This window comes from Notolabrus celidotus, chromosome 22 (genome assembly GCF_009762535.1).
Source record: "Notolabrus celidotus isolate fNotCel1 chromosome 22, fNotCel1.pri, whole genome shotgun sequence".
In the NCBI taxonomy this organism is placed as follows: Eukaryota; Metazoa; Chordata; class Actinopteri; order Labriformes; family Labridae; genus Notolabrus; species Notolabrus celidotus.
Window position 1 is genome coordinate 5875463 of NC_048293.1, and position 14675 is coordinate 5890137.

Here is a 14675-nt window from a genome sequence, read left to right on the forward strand (position 1 = left end):
CGAGCTAATGCATGAGCCATACATGGAGAAAATATATTCCTCTTTTACATTATCGGGCTTATTACACATTTAGAGTCCCATCTTTTTCAATGCTTATAAAGTATGGCACGGTGATACTGTGTGCAATTGCATTTTTCCGAAGTTCCGTTGCATGAGACGAGAACTATCTTGCCACAAACATACCTTCTTTTCGAAGGTGCTGGAGCCGTTAAGGCAGCCTCTGGAACCCAGAAACGGTATGCGCCCCGAACAAGCTGTTTTAATATTCCTTATCATCGATACTGCAGCTATTAGACAGAAGTCACCCGTTATTAAAACAGCACGTGCCTTTATTGTCGACGTTTACCATGCAATCCGTCTCTCATCATAGTTCAGGTTCGTGAGTAGGTGCCATAGATAGTTTGCAGGGTCGTTTGCTAGCTAAAGTGTCTCAAAGTGGAACTGGGAAGTGAAGACTTCTAGATGAATTGGAAGAAAAATTAAGTTTTAGTGGACTCATTTGCAAGTTGCGACAGCTAGCTTGCAGACAACTTTAGCAGCTGCAGAAGGACAGCTTCAAACAGGGAAATGAAGACGTGTGTGCCATTGAGGGACAGACTTTAATGTAAGTACTGCAGAGCTATTCGATCATTGTTTGTTTATGGGGCAACTGATGCTTCATTACGCTGCCATTAGCATTTTAACAGCTGGGAGTTGCTAGTTTAGCATTACCTAATCTGGCCATCTCCTCTGACACATGCACATACAAGCAAACACACAAACACACACAAACAGGAATGCACGAAGTGTCAAAACCCCCTAAAAGTCCCGCACGACAGCCTGTGCATTCATAATAGTGAGTAGTGGTGGGTGTATCCAGATTGATTACTCACTAAAAATCATTTATACCTCTATTGTTACGTAAATAGACTACATGATTGGCAACTAATATATAACAAACCATATCATATAGGCTCTTCCCTGTTTTGTGCATCAAAATATTAAATTGTATAGTGACTAAAGCCTGTGAGGCAGAATATTACAATATTTTCTTGTACAAAACTGCAAGAAACCAAATATACAAATCTGTACAATGCAAATCAAGATTTCATCTGCTCATCTGTCTTCAATTGGTGTCATGATGGAACTGCAGGCAAGCCAATTTAGTACCTGGACTCTTCTACTACAGAGCCATGCTGTTGTAATACATGTAGAATGGGCCTTGGCATTGTCTTGCTGAAATATGTAAGGTCCAATGGCAGCATATGTTATTCCAAAACCTGTATATGTGATTCAGCATTAATGGTGCCTTCCCAGATTAGTTAGCTACCCATGCTGTAGACTACGGTGGCCCTGAAGTGCAAATCACAGGCAGTTCTGAAAACACTACAGAAAATCAGAAAACACAACGGCAAATCTTGTGTTTTCTGAATTGCCGTTGTGATTTGCACTTCAGGGCCACCATAGTAGACAGATATGCATCCCTATACCATCAGGGATGCTGGCTTTTGCAGTGATAAGAATGCTTGTGCTCTTTCTCCTCTTGGATGTGGTGGACACTGTGTCCATGATTTCCAAAAAGAATGTCCAGTTTTGATCAATCAGACCACAGGACAGCATTCCACTCCGGCTCAGTCCATCTTTAACATGCTTGAGCCCAGAAAGGTTGCAGGCGTGAGCACAGTTTGTGGATACAACAACAAACTGCTCACAGACAATGTTTTCAGGATGTGATTTTGAGCCAATGCAGTGATTTCCACTGCAGAGTCATGTCTGTTTTAAATGTAGTGGCCGAAAGATCACGAAAATTCAGTATCAGTTATCGGCCTTGTTCTTTTTGTATAGAGATTTCTCCTGATTCTCTAAATATTTTAACAATCTTTTATACTGTAAATGTTGAAATCCACAAATTCTTCGCAATCGTACACTGAGGAATATTATTCTGACATTGTTGACTATTCGCTCAGACAGTCTCACTGTGACAAACCTCTTCCCATTAACAGAGACTCAGCCTCACCTGAATGCTCATTTTATGCCCAGTCATGTTACATTACACAATTTTTTCAGTGTTTTGGTTTCCCTGTCCGTACTTTTCTGAAACGTGCTGCTGACATCATATTTAAAACGAGCATATATTTTTCATAAAACAATAATATTTTCCAGTTTCAACATTTTATATGTTGTCCTTGCACTATTTTCAATGAAATATTGGCTACACATGATGGGGAAACTGAAGAAGCTATCAAGTCTTCTTTAAAGAGCTGCATCAATACTAAAATTTCCTCTGATCAAACCGTTGCTGAGGCTGTCCATGAACTAAGTGATCAATCATGTTCACACTGATTCATCAGAGGCAGACATGTCAGACCAGGGTACCCTGAGGCCCCATGTAGAGGAGGAAGACTGCAGTCCTGCAGAGTCTGTCTGGCACATGTCTGGTCATGTTCTCTTCCCTGGTATTGCAATGATTCCGATTGTTTAATAACAATCAGGCAGTTTGACTTCCTATCATAGCTTCTTCCCATAGCAGACTTGTTGTAATTGGCACATATTCAGGTGTTCAAAACAACATTAAAATTAGTTGGACTATTCAAGTGTTCCAGTGAACTGTAACAATCACACAATGAGTCGTAAAACATGGAAATGAGTGAGCACTTTTGCTCTTCTTGATCCCCCTTCTCCTCAAAGGGCTTGTGGTGGGTATTTTTAGAGGACTGGAATTAGATGTGTGGTCAACGAGAACATAAGAGATTTTCGTGATTTGTCCTTTGACTTAAAATTAGTCACGTAATACCTCACTTGAATTTTGATGCTTTAACAAGACTTACAAAGAGCTGTCACTAAGAGACTAAAGAGGATGTCAGGGAGTTTTAATCCTATCATCACCGACACGGACAAGTTGAAGGCTTTGTCACCCCGTTGAACTCTAACGATACTGTAACTGTAAAGTCCATACTGCAGCATTAGTTTTGCTTTAAGCTCTGAGACAACACTTTTGATTATACGAATATCACACAACAGAATAATCTCATCTGCTTCAAATAAGGGAACCAGGGTGATGCTAACTTTTTGGTAACCCTACAAAAAACATCACTCCTGTTGCAACTCTTACCCTCACTCGAATGCAGCTAACTGTGCTAAGTGTTCATTTTATTGATTACACCTTGGACATTCTCAGGATTCGCTAAATTAAATGGTAGAGTTGACCTTGCCTTCAGTGGTTGATAGCCTAGCCTCTGCATTGGTTCCCTGCCCTGTTTTTCCAATAAAAGGGCCTGTGCTAATACCCTTACTATTGACAAGTAGTAAGTGTACAAGTACATCATACAATCCCACTTAATAAACAAACAAACAAACAAAAAACTATCCATTGAATAATATTAGCAAGCATGCAGGCTAACATTAGCTAACTAGCCATAACTTTGCTAGGTGAGCTGATAAGTGTGCAAGCTAGCCAATTTAGCAGCCACGTCAGTTTCAGCCTAGGGTTGCCAACTGGACCGTATATTGGGCTAAATTGGTTTGCTTCATACAGGACCTCAATTGTCCTGTATATTGACTATATATTGACTATATTAACTCTTGTAAATACAGCAAACTGCACTCTACAGATCCTAAATCAGATAAAAAGGCAGTGGCAGATCCTGTGCCAATCACACCGCCTGTCATCCAATCACAGGCCCCCTCACGCACATCAGTTGTACACAGCACACATGTGCCATGTCCTGCAAAAAAGTGTGGAGAGCATTTTCTCTCTGATGGCCATTAAATGGTCGGTCTCAAGAAACAGATGCAGCACAGAGCTGATCAAAAATGAACTTCAAATATCTGTAAACTGTGACTTGTCATGTAAGGACTTCTCTCTGGCTGTGCAAAAGGACAAAAGACTGCTTGAGTCAGTCAAGAGCAGCAAAAAGTATCCATGGACAAAGTGATGACTTCTCTTTTGCATTTAATTTTTCTTTTGCCTGTTATTTGATGTAAAGAGCCAAATTGTGGTTTCTTTGAGGTTTATTCATATGAGGTTGCATAATGATACAGGAAGGATTAAAGGGAATATACACACTTTCTGCTTTTCCAGTTGAATCAGAATCAGAATATACGCTGAATTTACACATCATGCTCACATCACCATGGCACCGTCCACCTGTCACTTATTTAGTTGTGAGAAAGTTGGCAACCCAGCCACATCCGAAGTTTGGTGATAAGTGGAATATATGAACTCATTTTTGAAATATTTTTGCAATGTTAGCAATGTATTTATCTTATCAAGCAGGCTAAGCTAACATCTTCAAAAATGCCTATACACACCCAGCAAACACCCACTGACAAATCAGGTTGATAAAAGGGAGATTTTTTTCTTTTAGAAAAAAAACAACTTTTTGGTTTATACAGCCGCCCTTTATTTTTATTTTTATTTTGAATTGTAATGCTTGTGTTGTTGTTTTACTTTGTTGAAAATCAGAAGTCGTGTTTTCATTCACCCCCTGAGGCCTTCCGCAGCCTCCATAAATAAGCCCTTGCTTGCTGTGTCATGAAAAAGTCAGGCCAGGCTTTTCAAGAAGATTTTCGTCAGAATAAGGAAGTGTGTGAGTTGGAAGGAAAAGTGAATGTAAACCGGGGTGGGCCCTTCCCCTTCCATCCCCGCGGTCCTCCCATGTGTGTCGGAATTTCCCGCATGGACTGAGAGGGATCTTGCTCCGTAAATTACAGCGACTTGCGTTTCAGAGGAAGACCTTATATGGGCATGGAAGTAGGTGTGGCCAGCGAGCTGATTGCTGGGGAAAGGAGGAGGAGGGGGAGGAGAGAGGGGGGTCACAAGACAGGCAGAGACACGGAGAGACTCGATGTACAGCAAAAGGCCGCATTGCCAGTGAGTTTTTGTGCAATCCTAGTGCAATAATGTGCAACAGACAGCGGTGGCATTGCGCCGGTGTTTCTGCAGATTAGCGCTGCGTGCGTTTCCGGCCGGGAAGAACTCGTGTTTACAAGCCGACCCTCCTTTCCTCCTGACTTTAAAGCGAGAGGAGGAGGACGAGGAGGAGGGGGGTAAAGGGGAAAAAAGTACCCGTGAGTGAGGTCAGCAGCATAGCATGAGTCAACCTTGGGGATGAATGCAGTCATCATCTCGGATCTGTATCGTGCGGGCCTGCTGCTGCTGCTACTGCTGGCTGCGCGGAGCTGCGAGCGTGCGATCCTGCGGGCTGAGCTGCTGATCGTAGTCAGCTTTCATGACAAACACAGTAAGTATCGGGAGCAGACAGGGTTCGAGCCGCGTTGTCGATGACTGTGGCGTTGTTGTTGTTGTGGTCGACAGTGCATGTTATTGTGGCGCAACAAAGTTTTTGTTTACCTCGCAAAGACGAGCCTGGCTGGGGCGCGCACTGCTGTGGATCAAGCACCCATACGGGAGGTCGTCTTTGCTCTCTCTGTCTATAGGATGTTTTCGATGTCTCAGTCAAAGCCGATTGAGTGCACAGAACAAGACATGTGACGTATCAGCCTTGTTGACAAGTTTGATCGACCTCCGGTAGGTGTTTGTTTCTGCTCTACAGACTGCATTGTTGCTTTGTTTTGGACACATTAGTGACTGGATAATCCGTTTCCTGCAACAAAGGAGGTTTCTCGTAAAGTGCGCTGAGCTGGTCGGCTACGGCAAGTGATGTTGAGGAAGGAGGGAGGTCCAGGAAGAGTCCTGTCATGGACGGACTCAGCATGTTGTCTTTATTTGTCGTCTCCTCCACGCTGCAGGCCTCGGATGCCCGCTGCACGGTGAGCGCGCCGTGCCACACACGGGCCGATTTAAATTAGGTAACGGCGATGGATTAGGGCGGCTAATGGCGCTTGACATTTATTGTAAGCCAATTTAACGTGTTGCTTTGTTTATTGGGCTAAACCCCAGACTTGTATAAGGTTGCACTTGTGATGCGTCACGATGATCTGCTCACACAAGCATGGTCGCTCAGTGATCAGCAGGAATATGTTTCTGCACCAATGCAGGCTGCTTCTGCAAAGAAGATCTCATTTTTTCCACGTGCATATTTTTCAATATGGCTGTAAGCATGTGTAGCATCACATGATATAGCTGATGCACAAACACATACTTTGTCAGCCACATTGCACGGTTTTTCACTTACCTTGCTCTGTGCTGCCTCTGAGCCAATGCAGGATCTGAACAGCTGCAGCCGTCTATTTTAAGAAGCTTGAGTTTTACTAGGCCACCAGAGTAAAGGGTGATGAGTGTCAGTCACTTCCCAGGTTGCCAAGACCATGTTGTAGAGATACTTCTATTAATTCAGTCGAGCAGTGTGTTGAATTTCTTTTTCGTGTGCTTTTAATATGATGATTTTAGTTGCATGAAACAGCCTTCAAGGTTTTCTGGGCTGCTGCACAAATGTGACAAGATTTTAATTCTATACAGATGGAGCAAGAACAGAACAGAAACAGTCGGGATCTGTGTGCATCCTGCAACTTGGCAGACTGCACTGTGTCAAAATCTGCTCTAAAACCTCACCATCCGATAATATTTTTTAAATGATCACCACAGGTTACCATGGCAATTGACAAAATCCCCTACCGTGTATCAAAGCCTGCAAGGCCGTTTTGACTTTTTCCCTTCTTTCTTTTTCCCTCCTTGGATGATTGTGTCATCGTGACTCATACTCACTCACTTTCAGTTGCCCTTTTTGAGTCTGCAGCCACGGTTCAAAGGGCACGTGTTTCCCTTTTTCTCTCACCTCGGATGAGTCAAAGCTTGTAAAAACCAGAGGTTTCTATCGCGTTCTGGTGGTTTGGCGGGAAAGAGCTAGCATTTTGTTACTGGTATGTGGAGCCATAGGGGGTTAGTGATCTGAGAAAGCTTCAATGAACTATTCCTGTGCATTTATGACCTCCATCATCAAATTGTCTGCAGTATTATCCTGTAATGACATTTCCAGGGTTGTTAAGTGATCCCTTTCAGTGATCAGGTGTTCGTGTTCAGCTGCTTGGAGGACCTTATCCCTGTGTCATGTGATCTTAGTGAATAATGACACAGTGTAAACCGCCCCTCCCCTCCTTTATTCTCACAACCAGATACCTTTCAGTAAGGTCTATTGTTAAAAAAGCAAACAGCAGGTTTTTACATGGCTGAGGCGGGGTTAATAATGAGGACCCCCCCCCTTTCCCTCCCTGTGGGGACCCCTTTAGTCCGATGGCTCAATGCTTGACCTCTCTCTCGTTTTCTCTATACAGGGTGTCGCCCATGAATGAGCAAACCACGTGGACTCCTTCAGATCTGCTCACCCCAGGCCAGCAACCTCTGAATGGATCACAAAGAACTTCAGAGAGGAAGAGGAGGTTATCTTTGCAACTGCTTGCAGTGAAGTCAATGTATTATCACAGCTGTAGTATCACAGCTTCGTATTAATGTGGACGTCCTTTGATTTTTGGATTGATATCTTTACCGAGTGGAGCGTTCTTGGCTGGTTCGGTTGGTATCGCTCACCTGGCTCAGCTTATTCATGCCCGTCATGAGTGTACCAGCTCAGCAAAAACCCAGCGCTAAAAGAACGGGGAAACGCATCACATTTTTCAACGAACAAAGCGTAGCAATGAAGGAAAGTTCTCAGCACCCCGAGGGTTCCTACTATGTCCCAAGTGGCACTGCCTCAGATCCCGGACAAAGTGAGGCCGCGAGTACTGTCACCTCCAATTCAGAGGGCCCTCACATGTACCTCAACTCTGTCATCTTCAGTCCAGATAAGGGAGACCAGAGCAGGGGTCATTATCAGCAGACTGTGCCTATGAAGTGGGCCCATCAGGAGCCCAGTCAGCAGCAGCCTTCTCTGTCCCAGCAGCAGAGAGTTGCCCCCTGGAACACTATGACAAACTGGGGACAGAACATTGCTAATTTTATTGGGGGAGTCAATGTCACGGACTCAAGGACCCAGAATGCATTTGTCAAGACGATGCATGACACGTCTGGCATGCAGCCCCCTAACAGAGCTGCAGACAAGCAGCCTCTGGGGCCAAACCCCTCTGTGGAAGCATACAGAGATGCTGTTAAGGCTCGAGGTCTGGACTGGGAACAGCAGCAGCAGCAGCAGCAGCAACAATCCCAGGCCTTTCAAGAGACCTTGAAACCTGGAGCGCTTAACCCCCAGCAGCACAGCACATTACACCCAGGAGGAAGCTCAGTGTTGCAGCCCTTCCAGTTGGCCTTTGGTCAGCCTAAGCAACACCTGCCAGCCTACTACCAGGCGTTTCAAGGCAACAGGACAACCTTACCTAACCCTCCCATCTACTCAACGCAAGCAAAACCCCCACACCAGTTGCAGCAGCTGCAGAAGCAAGAGCAAATACAGCGCCAGCAGCAACAACAACAACATCACATAATCCAGCAGCAAATTCAGCAGCAGCAACACCATCAACAATTGCAGCAGCAACAAATCCTTCAGCATCAACAGCATGTCCAGCAACAGCTACAGCAGCAGCAACAAATACAGCACGAGCAGCAACAACAAAAGATACAGCAACAAGAGCAACAGCTCCAAATTCAGCAGCAAATGCAACATCAGCAGTTGCAACAACAAAACCCTCATGTGCTTAACTTTTACCCCAGTGCACAAAATGCACAACCTCACCCGCATCCACAGCCTCTGGTGGTTCACTCCCAGGAGTCCTCTGCTCCAGCTCCCCCAAAGATCCAGGAACCGATCATCCAGGACATCACCCCAGAACCCCACGTGCCCTCGGATCCCCTGCATCCCCCACTTCAGTCTGAACCCCTGTCCCAGTCACAACCCCAGTCCCAAACGCAGCTACGCAGATCACGACGACTCTCAAAGGAAGGAGGGGCCCCGTCCGAGAACCCTTTTCTTTCTGTGTCATCGGATCAGGCCGCCCCGGGGCCACAGGGCTCCCAAAACGGGGCTCGCGACATCCAGGCGGCACCAACAGGCGTCATCCAGAGCACACGCAGGAAACGCAGGGTGTCCCAGGAGGTCAACCTGGAGACACTTGCTCAGAAAGCGTCAGAAATGGAGTCCCTGCCTCCACATATCGTAAAGGTAAACACTCTATTAATGTTGAGAGTCTGAAAATGTTCAACTCTCTTGTTTCTTTATCTTCCTTTTGTTTGACTTTTCCAGTGTCTCTGTCTTTCTCTTTCCTTGTTGTTTTGCTCACTCGTCTGTTCCTCAGCTGTTTCATCTTGAGCTAAAGAGCCACGATAATAACCCTGAACAGAGAAAGACAGAGTGTTCTGTGTCCTGATGATTGCGTTGCAGTTTATTTCTGATCTGGTCCCCCCCCCCCCCCCCCCCCCCCCCCAAGCTGGAAACCTTAATTGCAAATATCTCAGCGAGAGCTAAAAACTATTTTCTTGTGTTATCCCAGGGTATAATTGCACTGGGACTTTAGCTCCCTTGACAAGAGCGAGAACTGGAACAAACTGCTGAAGGCAACTGCCAGGAAAACTGCGCCAAAACTTGTGTTGTTTGTGATTAACGTGTTGCTGGAAGAGATGCTGAATGTAATCAACACCCAGTGAAGTATATGCCACAGAAATGAGCTGCTCTGCTTTGCTGCCTTGTGGGAGAAAATGTAGCTAAGAAGACTATGCTTGGTGAATAATATCCTGCCTTTTAAGTAAACAGCCTCGTGTGTGAGTCGTCAGGAGGCTTTATTGACCGCACTGGCTGTGACATGTGAAGTCATATGCTTATCTGTGTTTCTGTGCTGAATGTCTTGATTGTGCAACAAGTTGTGTTGCCAAACAGCAGTGAGTCAGTCAGTATGTCTGTAGCTCAGCATGCTGTGCCCTGGATTTGCCTCGCAGGGTAGCTGTTCATACTGACAGTGTGTTTGGTTACATGCCTGCACACCTCCCCCCTATCCCATCAAAGGAGAGAAACTCCAGCCTGGCCTCGTCTGCCCCATCCCTCCCCCTCCCTCCATACAGGGAGGGGTGCAGGGTTGCCCTGCCTGCCTGCAGCGCTCAGCAGAATATCTCCACTGCTCTGGTGTAGGAGCTAGAGTTTTCCACCAGCAATAATGAGCACAGAACCAGCGAAGCCACACTGCCGCATGCTTCTCTGCTCATGCAGATGCAGCGTGCAGTGATGGAAGGAATCTGTCTTGGGCTGGCCTGTGATGTGGTGTTTCAGATTGCTTTAAAGTTGCGCCAGGATTGATTGTTGCACACAGTCGCTCTAAAGATCACCGGCTGCTCGTGCCCACTCATTATGGTAACTCAAAGAAAAATGTGAAGAATGCTCTACGGGACAGTCACTGTCACTTTGATGCTGCATGTAGTGAATCAAAGTGCAGGCGTGCAAAGTACTCTCTCAGGAAGGCTTTTACTGAAACAGCAGAGACATCATTCAGATTCAATCCTCTGTTTTTTTAATGCTCAGTTTTTTGCAGCAGTTTTGATTTGATCACTTAGAGAACACATCAAGGCTTTCTCAGTGCTGTATTGCCAGTCTGTTAACTATCTATTCTAACTTATCTATTTATAGTGTGCTTTTTTATGAAGCAGTGTTATAAGATTCTTCATAGATATGGTTGAGCAGAGATTTGGGACCCGTAGAGGGGAATCCCATAAGTACCATTTATGAACATAGATTTTAAGTTCATTATGATGTGGTGTGTAAAGGTGTTTAGGGCATTAGTTCAAATCTTGGCACAACTCACTTTGGTTGTGTTCAGTTCATGAATTTGATTTTTTTTTTTGTGATGAGCGTCTGAGCTGCAATTTTGAGTTCTAGAAAAAAGACAGGATAAAGCTTTTTTTCATTTTGGCCTCAAATCTGACTCGAATCTCCCAGAAGGCCTGTTTAAGGAGCCCCAACCCATTTAAGGTGTTTCTCTAGAATGGATTAAATTCAAACGTTCAATGTCGGGCTGGAAACTACCTGTTATGCTAGTCGCAAATTATTCATTTTTTGCCTGTTATGGTTTCCTCAAGGCAAATATAACTCATTCATATAGCTAGTTCTGTGCAAAAGTTCAAGAACCAAACATTTTTGAGTTGAAACAGTTAAAGACAGCTGAAACTGTGGAATCATAGTCCATTTCTAAGCTGAAATATGTTAAAGAGCATCTTTTTATGTACCTTTGTAACTCCTCGTCCACCATCTTTTTTCAGGAGCCTCACCGGCCGTGGAGTCCCGCTGAATCAGAAACTCTGAATGCAAAGCGACCACGAGATGAAAGCCTCCTTCCGCTCGTCATTCCTGTGTCTGTCCCAGTGCGAAGGCAGGAGCCCTCCTCTCCTGACACAGATGAAGCGACCCCGGCCTCCCACTGGCCCCCCAGGCCAACGAACCCCCAGGACATTGGCCACCACAAACCCTCAGTCATCGTCACCCGGAGGCGCTCGCTCAGGAATTCTTTATCGGAAAACCCAGAGCAGGTGGGTCCATGTTTATGTTTATGTTTGTGTTGTTGTTGTTTTTTGTAGTTTGGGCACATTTTGGATTGTTGCCTTTCTTCACTTGTGCATTTTAGTCGCCAGAAAGTTCAAATGTATTTCTGAGGATGGTGGAGGGGTTGGGACAATGTCTCACTATCTTCCTCAGTCTATCTTAACTCCAGCTATTAAATCCCCACATTTGTGCCACATCGCCCCGCCATCACACACTCCCTTCCCCCCACTACACTCTGTGTGTCCCCTGCCCCCATTTCAGTCATACACACTTCTCTCCCTTTCCCTCTTTCATTTCGGGGGGATTTGGTGAACTGGTTGCCCTGTCCCAGATCAGGCAGATTATCAAGGTTTAGCAGTGCCATACTGTACAATATGTACTGTACAACAGAGGTTGGGGTGCATTTCTTTTGCTCCTGGATTTCTCTGAATAAATGCACACCAAAAAAAACCAACTGTTTGAATATGCAAAACTTTTGCTGAGTTTTGGTGGATTCAGAGCAAACAGCAGCTCAATCTTTTTAAAACTCTTTCTCTTCATTAGAATGGAGCTGACGGGGAGAGAGACGAGGACGGCAAGAAGTCCAAACGGCGCCCCCGGCCCGAGCCTCTGTTCATCCCGCCACCTAAACCTGGTTTATTCATCGCCCCTCCCGCCTACTCCAGCATCACACCTTACCAGAGCCACCTGCGTTCCCCTGTTCGCCTTGCCGAAAACCCTCTCAGCATTCCTCCCTATACGCCACCACCGATCCTCAGCCCAGTTCGCGAGGGCTCTGGACTCTACTTCTCCACTTTCCTGTCGTCGGCTGCAGCTGCAGCCAGCGGCCAGGGCCTGCCGCCACCTGCAACACCCAAGTCTGCAACACGCAGCTTGTTGCGCTCCAGTAAGTGAAAAAATAAAGTCCTAAGTCTCCCCTGAATTACCTACAGGACATCACACCATGGGGATATATTTTTAGGGCAATAATTTATATGCATAATGCGTGGATGATTTAGCTGCTTTATGAATCCTCAAATTGAGCCAGACTACATCACCATTTGTGTGTTACATATTCTTGTTTTTAACCTTACATGTTAGCCTTAATATTTATCAAAGTCTGAATCCTGAGATCACGACAGAAACCTTTCTGATAATGTCACTGAGAGCTTTATGTGTTGCTCCTTCTCTACAGACAGCTGCGACATCACACCACCAGTTCTGACTGCTATGAGTGAGGCCACTCCAGTCAGCATAGAGCCGTGAGTATTTCCCCTCCAGCAACCACCGAATCATCATCTTTCATTATGAAAGTTGAGGTTTTCATGGAGTTGGTGTGTGTTATTTTACAACAAAAATTATATGGTAACTCAAAAGTCGCTGAAGTTCTGCAATCAATCATTCAAACCATAACACTGCGCTAAATCTTGAAATGTCTTGAAAGAGTACACAGACTTCTTGAAACTCTAAACCCATCCCTTAAAGCGACGCTCGTCTCCACCAGTGTCACCACTGGAATCTTTGGCCCTGTCATCTACAGCTAGCATCAGTGCCAGCACTCCTCCTCTGATGTGACTATGCAGTCTAATGTCTCTTTGAATTTAAGTGCATCCTGTCATAACAGCTCCAGATCAACTGTCCTAATAAAGCCTTAAAGCCTTTCTAAATCTAATAGCAGTAAGTGCATGAGTGAGGCCTGCGTGTGTCCTTTTAAAAACATATCTGGAAATTGACTTAAGTGGCCAGGTATCTAAATGTACTACGACATGAGGCTTATGTTGACATGAGGGCTGTCAGCGATTATTTGTTAATTACAAGTCCAAAGTTAATGAGTGATTTTTTAAAAATCATGTGCTATTTGCATACGTAGTTAAACCGCTGCTGCGTCTTTCTGCTGCCACTGTGATGGAAAATGACACCAGCAGGGACAGTGTGCATGCATTGATGTACAGTGTTATTAGGTTTGAGTCTATCAGCCGCCCCTGCCAAGCTCTGACATGCAGCCAGCAGAGGAGCAGGAGACAGTAGTGGTAGCTCCTCCAGTTGTAGCAGTAGAAACTTGGCAGTGTTTGGGAGTGTGTGAGGCACATTTACTTCAAACATAAACATAAACATCAATATCATAAAGAACATTTTGTTGCATTCATTTGGTTCCCCAGTCAAGACACTCATAAGAATGGCTGTATATTGCAAAATAATGTGATTTTAAACATGAGATTAAAATGTAATTAATCGCAATTAACTATGAAAATTCAGAGATTAATCACAATTAAAAATGTTTACGTTTAACAGCCCAAGTTGATACTTAAGATTTAATCCTTACGGTTGGAATCCTCATTGATTTAGGGACATACAGTCACTGTTACAACAGTGAGTGCAGTTTAATATTGCAGCCAGAACTCGTTGAGCAGCTATTCTGTCACAAACACAACAGAAGAGCAACTGGTGTATCTGTGTGCACCGCAGCCAAACAGACTTCCATTGTTTCAGTAAAGAAATAGTCCATTGGTAAATTCAGCTTGCAGTCTGGTACCAGTTAGCTTGTGGAGGAGTTTAAGGTTCAGAATGTCAGAACGCTGCACTTCTTGTCGTTGACTCAGAATAAAAGACTTGAGTTTGACAAGTTTGAACAACTTTCAAAAGAAGAAGAAGCAGCAGTATGATACTCTTTTTCAGGACCGGTAACCTACAATAGGTCACGATATCTGAACATTTGAATGTCAATTTGTTTTGAAAATCAAACTTCATGCTAGTGTTTTCTCATCTTAGAAATATTTTTTCTGTTACTGTTTACTGGAAGCTGGATGTAATGCGGTGCAACCACCAGATGGTGGCTGCAGCCCCTCTTCAAGCTGTTTGCTAACCGCTATTAAAGAACAAAAGAAGAAGAAAGCTTTAGTGCAAGGTCCCAGTTAATCCAGTGTTGTGATTTGAGATTTGGAAGCGGAGAAAACTGCTGAGACTTAAAAAGAAAAAGTTGTTAAAGATTAGACAAAGCCTGATGCATGATGTCACACAGCAGATTTGGGCTTTTCACAGATTATTAATTACTGGTGTCAACATTTTCGGACATATGGCAAACTTTTAATGCAGAAAACAGTACTCAGAGTGATGAGGCAATGATGTCGACTTGTAGTTTCTGTTGCGGAGCATGCTCAGACTCCATCATTCACAACACTCAGGAGTGTCTGCAGCAGATTAAGCAAAGTATCAAAGCTGAGCAGTGGTCTCAGTGCCCGAATTTAGCTCAAAATCCACAAGTAAAGGTCATTCCAGCTTGAAAACCCACCGTGTTGGCCATGATTT

General features: G+C 44.6%; 1 protein-coding gene across 7 annotated transcripts in view; it reads left to right on the forward strand.

Moving 5' to 3' along the window:
• Nucleotides 1-194: 194 nt before the first annotated feature.
• Nucleotides 195-14675, forward strand: part of mideasb (mitotic deacetylase associated SANT domain protein b) — a 34428-nt gene continuing 19947 nt past the window's right edge. Inside the window, exons 1-5 of one of the 7 annotated variants that reach the window (XM_034675741.1) lie at nucleotides 195-604; nucleotides 7213-9029; nucleotides 11111-11377; nucleotides 11934-12276; nucleotides 12565-12631. In XM_034675741.1, coding sequence (XP_034531632.1) covers nucleotides 7482-9029; nucleotides 11111-11377; nucleotides 11934-12276; nucleotides 12565-12631 — 2225 coding nt within the window. In that variant the 5' untranslated portion in view covers nucleotides 195-604; nucleotides 7213-7481. Of the gene's footprint in view, nucleotides 605-4506; nucleotides 5510-7212; nucleotides 9030-11110; nucleotides 11378-11933; nucleotides 12277-12564; nucleotides 12632-14675 lie in introns of those variants that run through there. The other 6 variants (XM_034675738.1, XM_034675739.1, XM_034675742.1 and 3 more) reach the window with 6 other exon arrangements.